This window comes from Hyalella azteca, unplaced genomic scaffold (genome assembly GCF_000764305.2).
Source record: "Hyalella azteca isolate HAZT.00-mixed unplaced genomic scaffold, Hazt_2.0.2 contig7632, whole genome shotgun sequence".
NCBI lineage: Eukaryota > Metazoa > Arthropoda > Malacostraca > Amphipoda > Hyalellidae > Hyalella > Hyalella azteca.
Genome location: NW_025937753.1, coordinates 22,522 through 46,104, shown reverse-complemented (window position 1 = coordinate 46,104; position 23,583 = coordinate 22,522). Strand labels below are relative to the sequence as shown.

The 23,583-nt window shown below is 40.4% G+C and overlaps 1 protein-coding gene across 2 annotated transcripts; it reads left to right on the top strand.

Moving 5' to 3' along the window:
- The first annotated feature begins 5,731 nt into the window (after positions 1–5,731).
- Positions 5,732–23,481, top strand: LOC108680734 (large proline-rich protein BAG6). Of its 2 annotated transcripts, none has more exons than XM_047881326.1 (26): positions 5,732–5,826; positions 5,982–6,099; positions 6,767–6,955; positions 7,346–7,480; positions 8,117–8,411; positions 8,705–9,069; positions 9,229–9,324; positions 9,576–9,762; positions 10,030–10,129; positions 10,456–10,668; positions 10,901–11,113; positions 12,141–12,312; positions 12,746–12,941; positions 13,239–13,434; positions 14,229–14,327; positions 14,567–14,878; positions 15,617–15,766; positions 16,079–16,255; positions 16,390–16,489; positions 17,392–17,522; positions 18,303–18,418; positions 19,773–19,878; positions 20,648–20,719; positions 21,249–21,320; positions 21,753–21,918; positions 22,316–23,481. In XM_047881326.1, the coding sequence occupies exons 1-26, from the start codon at positions 5,764–5,766 to the stop codon at positions 22,507–22,509; spliced, it is 4,233 nt and encodes a 1,410-aa protein (XP_047737282.1). In that variant the 5' UTR covers positions 5,732–5,763; the 3' UTR covers positions 22,510–23,481. The 2 variants fall into 2 exon arrangements, with proteins under 2 accessions (XP_047737282.1, XP_018025114.1); XM_018169625.2 differs by having other exon boundaries at positions 9,570–9,762.
- Positions 23,482–23,583: the final 102 nt, after the last annotated feature.

Below are 23,583 nucleotides of genomic sequence, written 5' to 3'. Positions count from 1 at the left end.
TTTTCTTGTTTCATTAATTCTTCCAAATTTGCTGGGAAAGCTTTACCTGGATCGTGTTAGTTAGCTGTAATTATTGAGAAATAGAGACAATGTGGGAAGATCAAGGCTGCAAAGGAATACCATTTTTACAGTTGGCGAAACTACAGTTACAACAACAGTCAAAAGCTGCCACACTCCAGCTGGATTTTCTTAAATTTTTTCTCTGACGTCTCTGCGGTAGAGCCACTGTCGGGTTTATGCGCCATAAATTCATGTTGATGGGAGATTTCTTTCATTATAGGACTCAACTTTCCATCCTGCTTAAACGAATACCTTCAACTTCAATTTTATTCTGGAAATACGAATCAGTGAACTAACAAATCGGCTATTTTACCAAAGGCGCATGATAACAAAAATCTTATCCCGAAGTTAGAGCTCTCCTGTTCAACAATAGCATTTGATGTTATTTTGTTGGAATGATGGAAATCCAGTTCGTCGTGAACGTAAAGATATTATGAGGCTGCGAGGCATGATGACATCTAATCTATTTCAAATAATATAGTGACTGCATCTGTTAAGTTATTAATGAATATACTAAAATGAGGACAGTCGTTCGCTCGTCTATGTTCAGATTAAAAATTTGGCTTGCGTAAGACCATTTGAATTTCATATAGAATTATAGATGAACGTAATATTGCAGGCATTGAAGAACATAGCGAGTTGGTCTATTTAGCAAGAATTTAATAGTAGAATAATTGATTTTAGATTACTTGAGCCGTTAGCCTTGGCAATATTTCGTAAAACATAAGACGAGTATATTGGTAATATAATTAGACATTAATATGAATTAAATGACCTAATGTCGGCGGACAAATTTATGGTATGGTTTTAATGTTATACAAATAATCGACCAGTGGATAGGTTTCTAAAACAAAATTCAATACAATTATAATTATTCCCATAGTCATTTTTTGGTTCATGCACGAATAAGTGTTTTTTGACTAATGATATTTATTAGTTAATAGTATGGTTTTATAATAACTTGATGTATTTACTAGATGATATTATGCATGGTTGAATTACTACAAATTACTAGTTCAATCATGATGTTTTGAAATAAAATGTATACTGAGTACTGATTAGAAATAATTACGGATCCGTATTTTTGTGCTTTGGGATCACTAAGACTGAGTCACTGAGCACTGACGTGAGTGACGTCTCATTCATTTCATCATCCTAACTAAACTATGTTCACAGTTCAAGTTGTGTTTGGTTTATGAAAACTCGCCATCACGTTTCCAAGTCTAACCCACAAACCGTCTAATAGGTTCTAGCCTACTAAACCTAGGACGTAGCTTATTTAGTTTCTGTCAGATTATGATGAGCAAGCTGAATTTCTGCTGAAAGTTGTAGGGAAAAGACTTTAAAAGATTTAGCTAGCAGCCTAGCACTAGCAGTTAAATGCCTTTTCACTTAATAGTTTCATGTGACTGGCTAGTAGTGGCGTATGAGGTTTCATGTGACTGGCTAGTAGTGGCGTTGGCGTATGAATGGTAATGGTATGAATGATAATTGTTGTTTCTTATCTTTGTAACAAATTTTACCAAATTTGTTACTAGGGTAAACGCGGTATATTCCGTTCCGACATTGTAGGTAATTCTGTCACGGTGTCACCTCTCCAGCTTTTCCTTTATATTAAGCTTTGTTTTAGTTCCATGCGTTCATTCATAGTGGCAAACCAGAGATTTTTTAGAATCAGTTCATTTTTAATTTTCTCATCTACTCAATATTTTAATCAATTTCTTATGTATGAAAATGCTGGTATCCAAGATACTTTCCTGGTCTACTTATAGGACTCAGAAATGAACTTGATGAAAAGTCTAAAAAAATTGCTGCTTTGCCACTATGCGTTCATTGATGGTTGAAATGGTGACGTCATACATTTGCGTGTCAAAATACTGCAAAAACACTAGGTTGTGGCCATCTAGTGGGAAAATATTAAGATCCAAAGAATTTAGACTCTCCCTCAAGTTCATTTTTGAGTCCTATAAGTAGACCAGTAAAGTATCCTGGATGCCAGCATTATCATACTTAAGAAATTGGTTAAAATCTTGAGTAAATGAGGAAATTAAAAATGAAGTGATTCTAAAAAAACTCTGGTTTGCCACTATGCCAAAGAGAGACAATGCATGCCACGTGGTGAGATCATCGAAAAATGTGTCAAATTTGACAGTTGACATGGCTCCACTATGCAGAGGGTGGATGCAGGATGCAGCGTCGGCAATATATGGATTTTTAAGCCCAAAGCGTCGCCGGCCATTTTAAAGATGCGTCGCCGGGTAATTTTTAATGAAAAGCCATTTACGCTGAGTAATGACGAACTATTTACAAGCCACGAACTTATTACAAGGTTGCATGCATGTGTTACCCCAAATAACTAATTTTACCCTAAAAACAGTCCGGTTGTACAGCAAGTGTCAACTGAACAAGTAATAAAGCAGTCTGACCGCTCTAATGCGACCGAAACTACGCAATCGAAAAAATGTTGTTTACATTTTTTGCGGGAACTCATCGCAACTGATTTCCGGACAAGCTTCGCTGCATCGTAATCCATCCAACGTACCGGAAATCTTACTTTTTTCTAAATAGTTGGCTTGAAGACTGAGAAATATATTAAATGCAAGAATTTCAATCTAAATGTGTCGGCAAGATCTTCTGAAGGCAAAAATTTTGCCGATAATGCGTCGCCGTAGGTCTTTAAATCTTCGTTCACTCTCTGCACAGTGGACATGGCTCTACCAAATAGTGAATAACTGTTTTTATAGGAAGAATATTATGGTTTGACTCGTTTGAGACTTTTAAATACGTCTGTGAATATATTAGGAATCCTTTAAGTATACTTGTATTTGCTGATTTCAAGTCGTAAATAAATTAATAGATGATTAAGTTAAGAAATGGATTTAGACACATAAAAACTAATTCCGACACAACTTGAATTGGACACACACAGCTCGTTCCAAGCTGTGTGCAAAAATTAAAATTTTCTTAATTAAAAGCTTAATAGCTGTTAATTAAAAGCCTAATTAAGTAGTGTTCAATATTCAATAGTGTTCTAATTCATGCTGTGTCGTATTCCAATACAGCTCACACAGCAATCAGAATTCGAACACAAGGATATTGGAATTACGTATTAATAGAATATGAAGCGCGGCTGGAATTTGTCTCATAACGTGCCAAATTTAGTCACACATAGCGTCGGAATATAGGGATTTGGTAGGTTTTCATTCTAAAGGCTTTTAAATAAATATGGCAACACTTTGTGATGTTTCATTGTTGCTGGCGCGTAGTGCGGTGTTTTGAGAGTCATGTTAAGCAAACAGAACTCAAGTAACGCATACAGTTATTTTTTATAGTTTTTCATTTCTCAATGCATCCTTAATGTGTCGGAATATACCCCGTTTACCCTATCTGTAAAAAATTGTTGAAAAAGTGTGAAAAGTGTGATTTTGGAAAAGTACCTCTGCTAAGGTCTGGAGCATTGTGGCAATTACTGGCAAACCACAGCTTTTTTAGAATCAGTTCATTTTTTATGTCCTTATTTACCCCAGATTTAAATCAATTCCTTATGTATGATACTGCTGGTATCCAGGATACTTTACTGGTCTACTTATAGGACTCATAAATGAACTTGAGGGAGAGTGTAAAAAACACTCTACTTTGCCACTATGGGCCGCCACTCTGGAGCAAAAAAAATATTCGCCGTATTAAAAAATTTTACTTACATTTTACTTACATAAAAGTTGCACCCAGGTATTGGCTTGAAAACGTAATTGACAAAATTTGCCTATCTCATTTGCCTCTGCAATATATGATATTACTTATGAGTTATGAGAGCTGCAATATTTCAGTAAAAAGTAGGACTTTCTACACTAGGGTACAAATACCTTTTGGTTATTTATACTAGATGAATTTTTGGCAAGAGGAACCCAATCTTGAATATTGGGTATAATTTTCTTTAAAAAATAGCAAGGAAAAATGATTGTGTTACAAGTGATTTTTGAAAATCACAGACAGAAATGTATTTATTTCTTATTTAAAACAAACTTTTGCAAGGGCCTTGAAAATGGTAAAATTGACCACAAGCATAGTTATTATTGTTTCACTCATGAATGGCTTTTGCCCAGTTTTCCAGAATGGGTAAAATTTAATGGAAGCATATGAGGTTTTGACCAATTTACTGGTGGCTTCTGCAAGATTTTCATATTTTTATTCAGGGATCTCTTGAAATTGGTAGGACAATTGACCAACACCAACCATGAACCTTGTGAAAACATTTATGAATATTAGCAAATGTAGGACAAAGGGGAAGGCTACAGTTGGTAAGCTACATACCCACCTAAAGTCAACATGAATGCAGTTCAAAGGTCCATGGATGGCATTGGAATAAGCTGTTGCATACCAAAACTGGTCTAGTCAAGTCTTGAAAGCAAAATAAAAGATTTCTGCACCTGACGCGCAGATTTAACATTTTGTATGAAAAGAGGACCTTACCAAATTCTGTTTAGACTACTTATGTGTTAATAGGTTGTTAAATCAATATTAATGATCTGAATGCTAATAGGTAATTTTTAATCAATTCCAGGTATTTTGACTAGTTACTTTCATTTTTACTTGAATACAATACATTTATCAATTACAGTGATTTGTGCATTAAATATATAAAGTTCAAATGATGTTTCAGTGTAGGTGTAGTTTAGACTTAGCTGTACATCATTGAAATTTGTAAAAACGTACAGTGGGGGGAAATAAATATTCGTACACTTGAAAAATCGTATTTTAATGTATGTATGTACACAAACTTAACAGTTGCTACATGTTTCTAGTACATTCTGGAATGTTCTGGTGTGAAATATTAGTCAAAAGTTGTTTTGTACGAATACTTTTTTGACCCGAAGAAGTTAACGTGTTGCATTAATTTTTGTTGCATTGAGATTTAATTTCTATTGATGCTATTTTTGAATACAATGTGCCTCTATACATAATATAAATCACTTCTCCTGTTCAGTTTGTGTACTTACATACATTAAAATACAATTTTTCAAGTGTACAAATATTTATTTCCCCCCACTGTATATTTTTTCATGACTGCCCACGCAAGAGATGGAAAGCAATTGGATGTGATTTTTTTTTTCAAGGATACTTTTTTGTGAAATGAAGAATATTTTTTACATTTTGTAATATTATGAATACACTTTTTGCCCATCAATTTGTAAAGTATTTGTTACCTATATATGAAGAAAACTGCTGTGCTGAGTATCGCATTGATAGTTGCCTCTACTGCCTTAAAAATTTGCTGAAAAAGGCATGATTTTTTTGTCCAGCTCCAAAATGCGCTTAGGGTTTTATGAGTATAATGTTTTATGTGCTCTATTGATGAAAATAGGTGTGTTGGTAATTTTTCCTAATCTCCCCAGATGTTGATAAAACATTAGTGTACAAATAACAAATTTCATTTGTTGTAGCTTTATTGACTTTTCATGGGCTAACTATTACCAGTTTACTGTACATATTATGATGTAGAATCTGAGTTTTAAATGATCATATACCGTAGATCTTTATATTTTTAAAAATTGATGTTGGTGAACTATATGACTAATTATCAAGTTTAGAGATGAGCATTGTTAAAAATAGAGAAGGCCTTTAACAAATAATAATATTATGCCTAAAAATGTTTTATTCTGGATCTGTTTCAGAATCTTTCTTTGTCATAGATTGATTATTACAATGATTGATGTCACAGTAAAAACTCTCGACTCCCAGAATCATAGATTCTCAGTTCCTGATGATGTAAGTATACAATTACTTTGAACAGTGACAAAATTTTCATGACAAAATGCCCAATTATGTTCAATTGGATAGTATGTACATTGCATTTGCTTCATACATTAATTTTCTCTTCTCACAAGCATAATTATTAATTCTGTGTTACGTCTTGTTTACAGATCACAGTTCAGCAGTTCAAGACTCGGATCAGCTCATCTGTGAACATCACTGCAGACAAACAAAGGCTCATTTTTTGTGGTCGGGTATTGCAAGATGAGAAGAGGCTAGCCGAGTATGGTGAGTGCTGCATATCATCTCATGAGGAGAGACCAGCCGAGTATGGTGAGAGTTGCACATTATTTATGTTAAGTATCAGGCAGCCTCCTAAACTTGTTTATATCACAGCTTCAGAGCTTCCCTTTGATGCTAACTGTAAATAAGTTGCTGTGTGTCTTGAGAATTCCAGCTCTGCACCAAACTTGGTAATGGTGAGGATGGAAGAGAACACATTGCTTTAGATAACCACTTCTTGTTGTTGTGTGCCATGCTTGCCTGTTCGTTTATCAACTTAGTTTGGGGTATACTGTATATCAGATTTTTCATGTGGGTTATTGCTACATTTATAAAAAAAAAGATATTGATGTTAAAACCTGATTTTAGTTCATCCATTGTAATCATTCAAAATTCTCGTAATATGCTGCACATTTATACTAAATGAGAATCAAGATTATATGAATTTAGCGTGTATCAGTTGCAATTCTCTTACTGTTTGTTATAAGCAATAATGCAGATGATGTTCATTATAAGTGATGTATAATGCAGATGATGTTCATTATAAGTGATGTATAATGCAGATGATGTTCATAATAAGTGATGTATAATGCAGATGATGTTCATAATAAGTGATGTATAATGCAGATGATGTTCATAATAAGTGATGTATAATGCAGATGATGTTATGCAGGTGTACATGAGCGTGTGGTACACCTCGTGGCTCGGTCACCTCCTCCTCCTGCCACCTCAGCAGCGCCCTCTGCAGGCTCTGGACAAGGCTCCCCTCACCGCCACCATCACCACCACCACCACATCCATCACCAAGCACCTGGTTCTCACTTTCTCTTCAGGCCCATTGCTGATGATGGAATTGTTTTTGGTAAGATTAATAGTTTCATATAACTTGAAAGAATTTGTTAGGTATGTCTTGTGATATTTTTTCTCTGTGTTACCGTACTATATATACATATATTTGCAATTTTCTACTCTCTTATGTGAATTTAATTATGCTGTTTTTTTCAGTTCAGCATTATAAGTCATGAGAGGTAAGTTTGCTGATGATATTAAAACTTCCTTTGTTGAGAATTGAAGATATTCTTTCTTAGTTAGATTGATACGATGACAATCAACGTAGTATTTGCTAAGATTGAGTGCAAATTATTATCAGGTAACCAAATGAAAATGTCACTCAACTGTTTGTATAATATAAAAATATCACTAAATATAACTATATAAAAATATAACTCAACTGTCAAATACGTCGTTACAGAGTTGGGCGGAAGCAACAACAGCGGCGCGATACCCCCGAGCGCGTCTGCGGCGCGCATGCGACACGCCAGGTCGCTCATCATGCGCGCCGTCGGCCTCATCGCGCAGCTGGGTCGCCACGTCGACTCTGCTACACGTGCGTTACGTGCACGGCCAAACCCTGGCTCTTGTTTTGCACTTCGGCCAAGTTGTAGTTAACTCTCAGTGTTGAGATAGTATATGAGGAACATGCTCAATAGTATATGAATAACCTGTTCAGTAGTATATCAGGAATTTTTTTAATAGTTTATGAGGAACCTGCTCAATAATATATGAATAACCTGTTCAGTATAGGTAGTATATCAGGAACCTGTTTAATAGTATATGAGGAACCTGTCAAATGCAACTCTGAGGAATATTCGGATCAACCAGTAAAGAAATCTGACTCTGTTTCTTATTTTGTGTGGCCTGTCCCATCTTAACCTTCATACTGGGAAACCATGACTATCATCAATCTAAGGAGGTTTGATGTCGGTGGTTGTTGCTGTATTTTTATTTATTTTTTCTTTTATTGTAATAAATAACTCAGGTCAGTCCTCATGGCATTCCTGAACCTTAATTACCTAGTACTTTGAGCCACAAATCGTATCTGCTGGAACAAAGAATCGTTGACTTGCCATCCTTTCAAATTTTTTCTGCTTTGGTAGAATTTAATTTCATGCTGATAAGCTCCTGAGAGTTGAACAGAGTGTATAGCGTTGAATCAAAGAGCTACAAATTAACTCATTTATAGGCTCGGAAGGAGAAGGAGTGAGGCGTAAACGAAGTCGTGATGAAGCTGATGAGGCCATGCAAGTGGGAGGCGCTGGTGAGACTTCCACCAACGCTTCTACGCCTCCCACTGACACCACCTTTACTTCCACCACCACTACCACCTCATCCACTTCAACCACAACTGCCACCTCATCCACTTCAACCACAACTGCCACCTCATCCACTTCAGCCACAAGTGCCACCTCATCCACCGCGGCTCCAGACCTGGTCCGGGACCTCGAAGGCTTCTACCGAGAGATGGATTCCCTCAACAAGTAAGAAAAACTCAAATATTTGATTTGAGCCACTCAAGGAATGTCAAATATAAAAGACTGTCTGCTTTCAAAAGCTCGATTTATGCGACAGTTTTGGGTATTTCCACAAAAATTGTATGAATTATAGGCTAATATTTATGTTACCTTTGTCTGCTTAACCAATTATTGATTATTTCGCTTTCGTTTGCTTGAAAAGGAAATTTTGCTTTTGAGTTTTGAGGGGGCTTTTTAGATTGATCATATGTGACATGCAAATTTGAGTTGGTTGATTTAACGTGCTGTCTGGTTTACAGCATACAGCCCATGATGATGGTGGGGGCTCCTGGGGCGAGCTTCGTTAACAACACAGCAGGCGGGCTTGCTCAGGCTGCCAGTGCTGCTATAGCTTCTGCAATGGCCTCTGCCATGCGTCCGCAGCCTGCCGCCTCAACTGCTTCATCTGCGGCTCCCACGACCGCGTCATTTACTTCTGCTACGTCATCGTCGTCGTCGACCGGCACCGCCGGACAGTCGCCCAATTTAACATCTCCAGCTTCTGCAGTTACTGCTGCACGCAGGCCTCAGGTTCAGTTCAGCACTATCAACGTGGACCGGCCCAGGATGCCGGTGATGGTGGGGCAGTCTGGACCCGTGGGCTTCACCATGCGCATAAACAGAAGTGAGTAGCGTAGTCTCTCTACATCTGCATAAATATGGCAAATTTCACTTCATTTTCTTGAATGATGAGTATGTCATTGAAAGAATATAAAGATTTCGAGGCATCTACACTCAGTTTCCAAGTGCACAAGCTTCAAGTAAACTGTTTTGCTTCATGCAGACAGCAGCGGAGGTCCTGCTTTTCAGCCCACTGTACGTGTGAACCCTCGAGACCGATCAGCTGATGCCCGCTCTTCAAGACCAGCCACGACCTCTCGTGAGTCTTGTTTTGTTTCTTAACTCTGGCTGTGGAAAAAATCAGAATTTTCCACTTAATTAATATTATTGTTTTTCTATTGTTAGTGGTTGCTATTAATGTGGCCTCAATGTTGCGAAAGCATTTAGGTAAGGAGAAATGACTAAATTTCCTGCTTTTGTTCAGGAATGCAGATCGTATATAGGTAATGTATAGGTACATCACTATTTGTAAGATTTGGTCTCAAGTGTAGATTTATTTGTGAGGTGCAGCAGCTGCCTCTGTGTCGGGAAGCACCCGCAGTCGCAGCGCTGATAGCCGAAACCGCGGCAGCAGCAACAGCAATGAGGCTGATGCTGCTGCTAACGTCTCCAGCGACCACCCGAGCTGCGCTGAGATGGCAAATCTGCTCACGTTGTATCGTAACACGCAGAGAACGTTTGAGCCCTACTTGAACAGGTAGCATTTCATCCTGCCTATCATAATTGCTAAAGAGGCCATTTTTTAGAAATTGCACCTTTGTACACTTTTTTTTTTTTTTTTTTGCTCTGAATTTATTTGTGTTAGGTACTATTTGTGAGATAATTCTGACGGTTTAGTCTAATTATAAAGGTTTTTAACTATTTCTTTGATGGGACCTAGATTCTGTTTATATATGTTAGTGAAATCATTAAGGCAGTGATGTTTCACCACCACCAACTTGCAATAAATTTACCTGTCATGCAGATACATCGCCATAATGGAGGCGGACGCGGCCTACCCAGACGCTGCCAGCACTGCGCCTGCTGACAGCGGCACGACTCGGGCGCCTGGCAGCGCAGACGAGGTAAGGCTCCTGTCGTCATCTTAACAGCACAATGCCGTCTATACAGTAGATATATAGAGTATAATATTGAGAATAACATCACCCCAAATACCGGTACTACAGCACCAAAATTCAATGCTGCTCCTACAATGCCACAGCTTGGCGCTGACCGTATCCATGTTGCTCCTACAATGTCGTAGTTGGACAATGACCGTATCCATGTTGCTCCTACAATGTCGTAGTTGGACAATGACCGTATCCATGTTGCTCCTTAGCTGGGCGCTGACCGTATCCATGTTGCTCCTACAATGCCACAGCTGGGCGCTGACCGTATCCATGTTGCTCAGGCTACCACATCTGGCACGTCTGGTTCAGCCAGCGGCCGTGCCCCGGCAAGCAGCATGGAGGACCAGTGGTTCATTTGGCGCGTGAGTGAAGTGATGCACCTTATGTCGCACGCGATGCACGGCATCAGCGACATCCTCGTGGACCTGAGGCAGCCTCCTCCGCGCCACATGAGGGCTCGACCCATCATCATCCACCAGCCAGCGCTGCTTCAGGTCTAAACTCATCATAAACTCCATAGCTTATTACTCGGCATGCTTGTGATCTGACTCATTAGATTACAGATTGTCTCTTTGTTGGAAAATATATATTTTATATTAATTTGCCTAACATTCATCATTCAATTGGTCCTTTAGTGAACTTGATATTTATTTAGCATTTAAAGTATATATTACTATTCTTAATACCTGATTATTGATGTGTAATGTGTTTTTCTTGAATTATCAGGCTGAATTCAACGTGCATTCTGAGATGAATGGCACCGCTAGCCCTGCTAATGAAGCAGCCGCTGCCCCGGCTACCCCGGCCAGCGTCAGCTCCCCTCCCAGCGCGCCTGTTTCAACACCTAACAATCCAGCTCCTGACGCTGCCACCTCGCCTGCAGCTGCAGCTTTAGCTGCCCTGGAGGAAGATTACCTTTCCTTGGAACGACAACTTGAGGTGAAACTGATTTTAAAATGAATTTTGCCGATTCCCTGTTGACAGTTTTTCTACTAAATCATTCTTGATTTTTTAATCGCGGAAGTGAGATTTGCATAGAATTTTACCGTGGTAAAATTTTAGAAATAAGATCTACGTTGGTGTTGATATTAAATATAGTGACTAAATTGCATATCAATCTTTCTGCCTCGCTGCTCAGAAGACAATCTGCCTTTGTGTTTCATAGAGAGGGTAGCGCATCCTCTCTTCTCCCCCAACCCCAGCCAGCTTCTTGTTAGTCATGACGCGTCCCTGAGTGGTCGGAAGCATAAAAGCAGCTGGCATGAACGTACTCCATTAAAAAAAATTATCGTCCAATACCGTATTGCAGTGATTGTTTGGTATCACTGACGGTCTTGCATATTGTGGTAGAATGCATAAGCCACAGTGACACTCGGCAACACTACTACCCCAACACTGCTGCTCTCAGCCCAAATGAAATGCTGTCTAGGATGCTGAGGGAAGTTCCCCGAAGCATCTTTAGAACTGACAACCTTAGACAATACCTAATCGAGTGTAACCTGCTGCCGGATATCTAGCACGGCACCATGACATAGGTCAGAAAAGACCCACACGTCCGACAAAACACCACATTCGTGTCATCACATTACTGGTTGAGATGAAGCGATAGAAGACGGATTGAACCTCCGCCTTTGAAATAGAGAAGCATACACCCAAGACCAGATGGATCAGGCTGCGAGCCTAAAACCAACGATGAAACCTGACCCTGCAAAACTGAATACTGCACCTTCGGCGCGAAATAGACGAAAATGATCTGAAGCGCTAGAAATCTCCCCCCTACTAATACTACTAAGAAAATTATTTTATGTGCATGACTGTTGTTGTAACTCGGTTCTCATCACGCTAAGATTCCGCGTGGGTGTTGCTGGAAGTCAACCCACGCGTCGGTTCAGGCAGCAGCTCTTGGCAATATTACGGTACATAAAGTAGCGGTATTGACGTGTTCTCATGGCGTGGTATGCCACAGGTGGGAGAGGAGCAGCTGCAGCAGCTGTTGGGCGGCTTAGGAGTGGCGGCGGCGGGAGGGCCAGCAGGTCTGGCGCACAGTCTGGGCGAGGCGGACGGTGTGGTACTCATGCAGGTTGGCCCCTCTGGCGTCACCATCGATTCCTCTTCTGCTCACTCTGCTGGTTCTCCAGGTACTTCATTTACTTCTCGTGACACTTTGTTGATTTTAATTTCGTATTTAGTAAATGCAATACCAATTTCAAAGTTTTCTTCTTGGAAGGGCTGTTGTGTATTTGTACACTATGGTTATATTCATTCAAGAATTTCATAATACTTGTTCTCTGAAAGCAGGAATTGGACTTGTCGACACAATTACTTCAGATAAACTGGGAATTTTTTAGATTGAGTTGTGTCGTTGATCAGTTGTTTCTTATCTCGAGAAGGTTACAAGATATTGCTCTCGTAGTTGCATCACTCAAATTTATGAAGCTGAGGTCGTCCATATTGTTATTATAGAATTCCATTACAGTGCTCTATACCTATTGTCTAATATAATTCCATCAGCTTGATTTAGTTATTGGGGTAAACTCGGATTATAAGTAACATAAACATTGGTCCCTGCAGAGGCGGCGCAGATATTCCAGATCATGACTGGACTCACGAATCATCTGGCTGGACAATTTGGGGCCACGCCTGTCACCTCCTCAGCTGCTACGTCCTCATCTGCCTCGTCATCAGCTGCGTCTTCCTCTGGTGGGAGCTCTGCCGCGACGGCAGCAGCTGGCCCCGCGACCCACAACAGCCAGGCGGGCCGCAACAGGTGCGTGTCGTCGCTCTGTGAAGTTCCGTGCTGATATTTCCCTGCAGAATTTCATGATTCATTTGGAATTTAGTTTAACAGTTTTATTCCTTTTCCGGCATTAAATTTTATTGAGTAGGTATTTATTTTCGTCTATCAGCTGTAATGCTCAAAACACCTTAATAAAGCGTTGCAATTTTACATTCCGTCCATCACCCTGGATTGATTTCATGCTTATATTTACAGCAACAAATGTTATTTTACCCCTGAAAATGAGTTGGAGTTGCTCACTCTAAGGAGTTGATTGTGTTGTTGCAGTGGCGGCACAAACACCACCAACGCAACACAGACGCGCGTAACACCTCGACCACACGTGCACGTGACGCCCATCAACGTGCCAGGACTGAGCTTGAATCAGTTTGATCCTTTCTTGCCTTGTAACTCGCATCACCGCAGCGGCCCTAGCGTCAATACAGCATCACCACTTCGGCGCCGGCAACCGAACTTTAGGCCGGTATGTTTCGTGCTAGAGACTTGCAGAGCGTGGGTCGTCTTGGTATGTGATTCAAACCTTAGAGTGGGATTGAGGCTAAGCTTTAATACGTTTCTGTTGATGGAAATATGAATGAGTGAGTCATGTATTTGTTGTGCCTGAAAGCCTCGCGCTCACTGCTGGTTCAGGGGAAGAAGCTCTCTAATTTCCACGACACACTTGCAAGGATCAAAAATTGCTTCCCGGTCAACTTCGAGGAAGGCTAGTCAATCTTGTAAATAATATTCCGAGGCGCAATGTCATTAAATGGCGACGGCATTTTTTCTAATATTGCAGTCCAATACTGATTTATACTAAGTAATTGTTTCGTGAGTTGTGAAAGTTCAAAATGAACACAGGTTTGACGCTGCCGATTGTTCGTTAATTACATTACTAAAATTGTTACCTCCCGTATTGCTCCCTGCTATTCTATGTTTAAGTTAATCTTCCCACCGATCCCGTTTGGATATGATCCCGCGACTGGTAATTTCCGTTAGGAGCAAGATATGTCATTTCGCGTTATATTAACTAATAAATAATGTTGTTGTTAGTTCCAGCTACTCATTTATTCTTAGTTCACTTATTTAATAGCAAAGATGGAACTGAATCCTATATTCTTGCTCCTTACTGACCTCTGTGAAGTGTACTTTCATAGCATTCAAGTTCATTTCACAGCAAGCCGAGTTTGTTTGTATTGAGAAGCTTCGTTCATGTGATGTGTTTGAAGAAATTAAGTACGTGCGTTTATGTGGAGTGTTGCATGCTGCCCCCTGTAGAGTGGCCGTCAGCAGACTATCAACATCATCCACCGCAACGCAGCTCCTGCTGCTCCTGGCGCACCTCGCGCCGCCACATTTAACGCCTCCGCCGCACAGGTAACGAGTCGTCCTTACATTTATTAGCTTGCAAATTACTCGCATTTTGTATGTACAAGTTTTCCCATTGTGCTTTCCGCATCATTGAGTATTAATATTTGTTTTTAATTTCCTTGGTACCTCTAACTCGGATGAGCTGTTCTCAAACCATAGAAGATTAGTTTGATTGCAGTAAACGCTTGAACTTGTGTTGAACTGAACATTTATCAATTTTTTCACACATTAAACTTCCTTTGCAGGCTCCTGAGATTCAGTTGTTCACGGAGATTTTCAACACCGTGTTGCATCACGCCACTCCCCCTGGGGCTGTTCCTACATCGACTAGCCAATCTTCAGCTGCGACGTCTACTACAACAAATGTTGCGACATCCGCTCCCACATCTGTTGCGGCATCTGCAACGACACCTGCTCCGACATCTACACCGATACCTGTTTCTGCGTCAGCACCAACATCTGTGCCGGCACCTGCACCGACATCTGCTCCGGCACCCGCGGCAGAACAGAGACCGCACGACGGCTCTGAGCGCGACCCGCGCTATGCTCAGCCTGAGGTGAGGCCGAAGTTATGCACTCAGCTTGTAGTTGAACATGATCATATTCAAATGTTGAACCAAAGACTGATGAAGTCATAGGCAATAGCTCCTTTACTTGCATTTAAACAGCAAGTTCATTGCACTGAATCTTTTTGATGTAAAAGATACCGTAGTCGAAAAATTTGGCTCTACGATCTATCAATTGTGGCTGTTTATCATACAATTTTTTATATGATTACACCCTGTTTCCGGTGACTAGGGAATTGCTACATTAAGGCTATATATATATATATTTTTTATAGAAGCTTTAGGTATCCTGGAGCACACTATCTACTCGCAAAACGAAGAAATTGAGCTTGTTTGTTACACAAGTACATGCTGCTCTGACTAATTTTGATGTTTAGAGGCCAATTTCGAACTCAGGGCTGGGAGACTTTCAACAAATCATGAAATTACTGTGTCTGTGATATACATATACTCGCTTAATCATAAAGATTTTCATCGCATGAAAGTGACTTCATAATGTTAGTCTTCAGCGACGTATTAGCAGCACGTCCACGCGTCTGGACGCTTTATCTTTTTCATGCGCGTTAAGTTTTTAATTTTACAAAATGATATGATAAAATATACCTATGCTGACAGTTCGTTTATTTTATTTTCTATGAAGTACAACATGGAGCTCACCAATCGTTATTCGTGATCATGCCTGCTGCGGCCAGAGGTAGACATGTAAATATAATATGTGATGTGTGTCAGGAACTAAGTGAAGCGACGCAGGGCGCCCTGCCTGGCCTCTGGGACCTGTTGATGGGGCTCGCGACGGGGGGCCAGCCGCAGCTCAGTGCCGCCTTCCTCGAGTCTCTGGACGAGCTCGGAGCTGCCTCCCCTCAACAGATCCAGAATGTGGTCAGTAGCTCTTGCCTTGAGTTATCTTAACTGGGTGCCAGTTGCTGTCTCAATAACTTTTTGCTTAAATTATCGTGAATTTTAGCTACACTTTGTGTTTAACTCTTTTATCGAATTATCTTGAACTAGGTGACGGTTGAGGATGATTTGTGCTCGCTGTTGCAAGCTCCGTCTAAGGAGCTCTCTATACCTACACAGCAGATGTTATGAATTTTAATTATTCTCTTTTGAAACATAAGCTATGTTTTAATTTGATTAAATTGGCTCAAATATTTGCTCTGCCTGTGATGAGCGCGTTTCTTATGTTTGCAGGTAGCAGCTTTGATATCTACTCCTGTGGTGAGCTCGTTCTTACCTGGGGTAATGAGGCTTCTGCGACAGTACATTCTGGATGAGGTGTTGCAGGGCCGAGAAGCGACACCTGACAACGTCACTGCCACAGTCGAGCAAGCTATTAGAACCATGCAGGGCCCCATACGCGATGTTGTGGTGAGTCCATTAGAACATTGCTTTGTTTGTGCACTTCCATTCACTGTATGTAAATAGATGCAGTTATTTGCCTTGATTTTAAAATACCTGCACTAGAAGCAAGTTATTTACACTCACTGAAACTTTGCGTGCAGAGCCAAGCCTTGTCTCGACAAGCGCTCGACTGCGTGCACACCATCAACAGCTTCCTCAGGCGCCGTCTCAGCGACGTCCTCACCGCCATTTTCAGCTCAGGTATATATGGCTACCAGTGAGCTTATCTCTTCTGCTCTAAATATTTCTTTTAATCGAATTCATTCATTATTAATATATGAATTATTCTTAATGTATACTTTAGTTGTTATTGTTTGAAAGTTAATCTTGTGTAGCAAGCACCGTGACGTCGTAGCTAAATGGTTGTCCAAAGAGAAGGAAGGCTGTTAGGTATTGATTCTCACAATATACTAAATTAGAACGGTGTAAAGTTTAAGCATTGAAATCAAGTCTTCAGTCGAAGATTATTTTCTCTTGCCCTTAATTTTATGCACAGGTACAAAATAGAAATGTTGTGTAAGAAAATAGTTTGAATTTAAGTTTTATATTTGTTCTATCAGGTCCTCAATTGTCCTTAGCCACGAAGAGTACACCTATAAATCACTTCATTATCAAAGAGCCCATCTATAACTTTTTGTTGCTTGCTTATTTTAAAATTCTTAGTTACGATGGACTCCTGTGAAATTATGAATGCGATTTATTGCAAAACCCGAACATTGCACGCATCTCAATTCTGCATAATTGTCTACGTTTCTCCTTAACATGGAAGTTGATTATTGACATTTCGTGGTTGTTTATATATTCAGGCGGTGAAAATGCTGAGACATCCTTGAGTCTGCATCACTGCATATTGGTGTAGTTCGGCTGAAGTTGTTCTCTAATGCAGGTTTCATTGCAGATCAGAGAGTATTTCTTATTAATTATTTTCTTATTGTTTTTCTGTATTCGGCGAATTAAGCTTGTGATAAATTGAAAACTCGAATATTAGTTTTCCCAAGAGACATTTTATTAAAATTGACGTTTCGAATGTAACTTCATTCATTATCAAGTAGGGGAAGAGTTTTGCAACACTTGAATTTGATATTTTCTGTGGATATGTGCAGAGAACTCGAATGAGGTGTTGCAAGTGCTGATCCCGACGGTGGTGGCCTCGGTGATGGAATTCACGTCGCTGTGCCGACATTTCCTGCCTGGTGGGCAACAGGCGCTCGACCAGGCCGTCTCCCACACTCTGGTAACTAGTACCTGGTAACGTTTAGTTCTGGTAACGCATACAGGCGTTCGACCTCGACCAGGCCGTCTCCCACACTCTGGTAACTAATACCTGGTAACGTTTAGTTCTGGTAACGCATACAGGCGCTCGACCAGGCCGTCTCCCACACTCTGGTAACTAATACCTGGTAACGTTTAGTTCTGGTAACGCATAAAGGCGCTAGACCAGGCCGTCTCCCACACGCTGGTAACTAATACCTGGTAACGTTTAGTTCTGGTAACGCATACAGATGCACGACCAGGCCGTCACCCACACTCTGGTAACTAATACCTGGTAACGCTTAGCTCTGGTAACGCATACAGGCGCTCGACCAGGCCGTCTCCCACACTCTGGTAACTAATACCGGTACCTGGTAACGCTTAGCTCTGGTAACGCATACAGGCGCTCGACCAGGCTGTCACCCACACTTTGGTAACTCATCTCTGTCGTCTTATTTAAGTTATTTAAGCAAGCAATTCAAATGCATTGATATCAAGATGCTCATGACGGTCCTAATCTTATGGTCGATGAACACAATATTTGATCTGTATCAATTTTTTCACTTTAGCTTACGTTGATCTATGTCGACCCTCTGTAGGTGCTTGTTATGCGGACTGGAAGTTGAGAACACTGTTGCATTACTTGATCTGCATATTTCATATAAAAACATTCACGAATAAAAATGTTTATATACTTCTTTTGAATCTACCATAATAACGGTCGGACTCAGAACAAATGATTAATGATGTTTTTGAACTGCAGTCGCACGTGATGGGCGCGATCACGGGCGGGACGGCAGACGCTCGCGTGCAGGCTGGAGGGCGGCTGCTGACTCAGATGCTTGCACGACAGCAGCCCGCTGAGCAGCACATCTCCAGGTCTGTGTGCTTCCTGTGTGCTTACTTTGGCTTTTTATAGTATTTACAATTTGCACGTTCCGTTATGGAACGTATCTTGTTACTTCGTAGGTAGATGTTTTTGCTCAATTTCATTGGTAAAGTACGGTATGTTATATAATCATGTGGAATTAATCTGTATCTATGGCTTGTTTTGATCCGTTGCAATAGCTCTAATTATCCAACGTCATGGTGTCTCTCGTTTTTTCCATGCCCCTGAGGTGCTTACGTTAACTTCTCCTATTTTCCGCTCCTCTAGTTGTTCGTTATCTCGTATCTCTTGCAGGCATCCAACAGGTTGTCACATCTTTACTTATCATCCGCCTCCTGCTCCCTCATCGAGACTATGGCTAAGACGCTAATATTTTACCTTCTAAATTACCTCATTAAATTAATTAATCTGATTAGAAACTATGGCAACTCAACTGTTGTCTTGGTGACTCTGCAATGCCATTGTTTGTGTTTCTTTTACTTATCAATTCTTCACGTGGGTCTGTATTTGGTCTCGCAATTGCTGACATGTCAACATGAAATATTTAGACATCTTAGTACCATAATTAGCAACTCTCTCGTTTCTTGACCATAATCCGCGCCGGAAGTCTGGTTCATAGCCGAACGAATGACGGAAGAAGAGATAGAATTATTTATTCATAAGCTCCTAGACCTTATATATGTATCGCTTCCTCATTAACAAATCCATCATTGATACCATCGGTTGCTAAAACTTTTTCGTGATGCATGAAAAGTGCCGCTCTCCCGTTGTGGTATCTGTGGCCGCTGCTTACTTATCAATATAAACTATTTTCACACATCTTTGGCGGCAGCTTTGTTCCTGGAAAATTCAGGGTTGTTAACTTAGTTACTATCCATGTACATAATAGGAGATTAAGGATTTGGAGACGCGTGTGCCTTTATCGTATTGTGCACTTATTTATTTTTGAGTTGAATACTTCTTCTTATAGTTTTTCTTTGATCACTGCTAACCCTATTGCTGTTTACTGTTAAAAAAGTTGACGTTTCTATTGCTGTTAGAAAGTAAACGTCAACTGTGATTGTTTCCTATTGACGTAAGAAATGCGTGCGCGGCCGAATGAGCAGGTTAGAATGGGTCTTCCAAATGGAACTTTGACAAGAGTTGCGATCAGATTCTAAAGTAAAATTATTTCAAATTTCAATGTCGAATATCGATTTAACAGACTCCATGCTCGTTCGAAAAAGGATGTAAAAGTTAAGTGTGTTTGTTTTTATAAAGCGGTTGGAGCTTCATGACGTCATTTTGCAGATTTGTTGTACGCATTTGACTATTAATTATTTTGTTTGTTTTTGTGCCGCATAGATACCTGGTGACTGAGGATCGAGCTACACGCATGGAGGAAGAGCTCTACCGGGGCTATGAGAACATGAGGCTCACCACTCCTCCCCACGTCACACAGGCCGAGGAGGTACGGCTTCTTCACCATTTAGTGAACACTAGTTATTGCCTCCGAGTCTAATAGCCTCGTGCAGGTTTGGCAAACCGCGAAACAAGAACCACGTAGCGTTTAGCTCTTAACGACCATGGATCTTTGCAAAAGTGTGTTGAATCGTTGAATTGAATGCAAATTATCCACAAAAATCCATTCCAGAGACACTTTTTAACGGTCTGTTCAGAAGAGCTGCGTAATTTTTCCTGATACATGACACACTTATTCCTGTACTCAATCTTCAAAAACTTGATAACGTACAACTGTGTGAATTGTGTGTTCCTCGCTCAGGAAGTTTAATTTTTGTTCTGTGTATAAGTGTCTTCTGAATGGAGCCCCAAGCCCCATGGTAGGAAGCAGCTCCGAAAGGTCTTATTTTAACCACTAATAGAGCAACTGACAGTCGGATATTTTTGTTCTGAAATCATCTCGTGATAACCAGACTCCGAGTGATCCATGTTTAAAAAGATTGTTTCTGTTACCAGCTATGTTTTGGCCTCTAACTTATCATCTGTTTGCACGAATTAGATTGAGTCAAAGTGTGAACTCGACATAAGGAGACTAAGCACATCAATTGTTCCTGTACGATATCATCATGATAGCACCTTTTATTATGCGTTTTGCGATGTGAGAAAAAGGAATTCTGTTGAACTGCAAGTTCATGAGTCTGAAACAGTAAGTAATAGGGAAGATAACCAATTTGGAAAGCTATTCTAGTAGTGTTTTTCAGTTCCTATTTTCTCAGCAGAGCGTAGAGATGGCCGAGCATGAGTCGCTGCCTTCTGTCGTCACGCTGTCTCCTGCCAACCCTCAGGCCGAGGTGAGCTTCCTTACTTGTTGTTAAAGTTGTACAAAACTACAACGCATAACTAGCTGAAGGATAGTCTTCTGATATTATGGGGAATTCTGATAACTCGTGAAGAGACTCGGCTCTACTTGATCTAAATATTTCCGCTATTTGTAAATGGTCAGAAGCTGATACTATGTACTCATTCAACTGAGAATTCAACTATCCCTAGTTTCGAATGCAGCGGCTATTAATTACTTCTTATTTACTTTTTCTTCATCAGGCATCAAGTTGATGTAAGTTTGAGAAGGTGTTCACTGACATTTTCATCCATACAAATAATTTAAAAGGGGTATATTGCCAAGCTTTGATTTTGATATACAACTGGCGGACGTTCAGACTGAGTTCACATCAATAACTTATTCCCGTTCTTTGTTTAACCAGACCTTCTGATCGCCCTTCATTTTTGACTCTAATCAAACATGGTATGCTGCTCATTTTATTGTCCACTATTAATGTTTTCCCTTTAATGTTTTCCCCCGCGATGTTGCGTGTGGTGCAGGCGATGGAGATCACCGATGAGGCACCAGCCGCTCCTCCGAGCCCGCCTGCTTGGCATGCCGCCGTACCTCAGGTATGTTCGTCCATCAATACTTGAGTGTCCACTTAGTGCTCTCATGGAACTCTCAAATTAATTGCCAATTTGTCTTTAGTTTTTCACATAGTGAAGCTCGCAGATGAGCTTGATTTTAGTGAAGGAAAGGTTTTGAGTTGAATTTTTATGGAGAAGGAAAAATGTAATTTCCCCTTTAAATAAATACCAAAATATTTGTATAAAATCAAAAGTTTTGAGATGAATGAGTGTTGTGATAAAACTGTGCCGCTTCTCTCCTCGCTTGAATTTATTGCAAAGTTCGCGCTTATCTCGCTGTGAATTCATTGCCAATTTGTGTTATACTACCGTCGTTGTTTTCTTGTTGCCGTGTTAATCCTTGTGTTCCATAGGACTGGATCCAGATCGTTAGCGCTGTTGCCTGGTAACCGTGTTCATCCTTGTGTTCCATAGGACTGGATCCCGATCGTGAGCGATGACATCGCGCGGCAGGCGGAGAGCAACAACAGCTCGTCGGTGCGGCCTCTGAGCGACGCGTACATGTGCGGGGTGCCGTACAAGCGGCGCCGTCTGGCCACCCAACACAAGCCCAGAGGACCTGTCGCCGCGGTCTTGAGAGGTGCGCCAGTCTTGCCTTACCAACCAATGTAGAAAGGTCTCTGAACATGAATATTACCCGCAGATCATTGTCTCGTGCTAAAAAGCTACTAGGAATTTTTGGAAAACTAAAATAGTAAGTTATTTATCACGGCATTGGAACGCTGAGTTTTGAAGATGATTAGTGTGTGATTTTATCAACTCTTAAAGGTTAAGGTCAGAGCTAATGTGCTTAAAATTAAGCAATTTCTTAATATCTACTTGCGTCACTCGTCATAATGTTAACACTTCTGGGATTTTCAGCTAAGCTATAATATTACTTAACGATCAATATGCCTAGTTCACTTTGCACATTTATGTTTGTATTGGAGTTTGTATTCACTCTAGTGTCGCTCTGAACTAAATGTCTGATGTTACAGACACGTTGAGATCCAGTATGCGCAGCGCCGGAGTGAGCGCGCCTCTTGTGGACGCCGTGAGCGCCGAGGCGTCGCAAGCGCCGATTGTGACGCGCGCATTCGCCTCTCACATCCGTGACGCCCTGCGCACGGCCTCCCTCGCCAACCCTGACGCGCACACCGACAACTTCGCCGACCTCAAGGAGAAGCTTTAGCGCCGCGGTGCTAACGGCGCTTGCAAAACGCCTGCATTGTTTGGCAGTATCTGTAGTGATCGGATTATTCCTCTCGCATTATTTTCCACTTCTAATATTCCCGATTTTGCGGATTTGATTGGATATATGTTGATTTTTTTAGATTATGCAATGATCTAAAGCATTATCGCTCTTTAATGTTTATCCTCTCGATAATACCGTGGATTTTTTGGTTACGATACACGGTTTGTTTTGCCATCATTACTGTGCCAGGTGATGATGCTGTCGAGGTACGGTCAATGTTGCTGGTTAGTCTGCTAATGACCTCTGTGCTCTAATTTCATTTATAATAAATTTTAGAATTCTTACGTTGTTAGTATTCACTTCAAATAGTTCATCCCGAATAGTGAGGTTGTTTGACACATAGAAGAGTGAAAAGCTTGTCGTAGATAAGGTATTGCATTATTGTGAGTCTTAAGTTAATACAGAAGAATGCGGCTAGGAAGCAATCTGGCCATCGTGTTAACCTGATTGCACCGCGTTATTTTGCTCAGAATAGACACAGTCATAAGCTAGAGGCTATCATTTATCTGTACTGTTGGAAAGTTTCATGCAGCGGTTTGGAAATTGTGTTTTTTACGGTTTTAATTTCATTAACAGTGGAAGCTATTAGAAATATTACCATGAACTATTGCTAAATATTTGATCTTTTCTTCCTAATGTCTGATTTCTGTGTTTGAAAACTCAGTGAAATTGTTTATAAAATTCGGAGTACTTCTCCCAAATCATATTAGTTTTGTGATTTCTCTCGACGTCAATATTATGGATCTTTTTCGGATTTTAATATTGTACATTATTATAATCGTAAGGAAATAATTGACTCGCATGGTGCACGGCAGGTCTTGGTAGGGAAGAAATCAACCTAATCCCAGGTCCTTACCTAATTACCTCTGCATCAATGGACCTCTTAGAACTTTAATAGCAGCTTGAAAGTTACTTATTTTCGTTTGAGGAACGAAAACAATCTAATTAGAGCTCGGAGTTACTTAAAAGTGTTGTCTATTGTCTATCTATATAACTGCTTTGTTCGTAACG

Bases quoted from the DNA above. Each gene is read 5' to 3' on its own strand.
- LOC108680734 (XM_018169625.2), top strand. From the start codon at position 5,764: ATGATTGATGTCACAGTAAAAACTCTCGACTCCCAGAATCATAGATTC. The intron at 9,070-9,228 runs GTGAGTAGCGTA...TGCTTCATGCAG, and splicing joins CACCATGCGCATAAACAGAA to ACAGCAGCGGAGGTCCTGCT. The intron at 12,313-12,745 runs GTACTTCATTTA...TGGTCCCTGCAG, and splicing joins TCACTCTGCTGGTTCTCCAG to AGGCGGCGCAGATATTCCAG.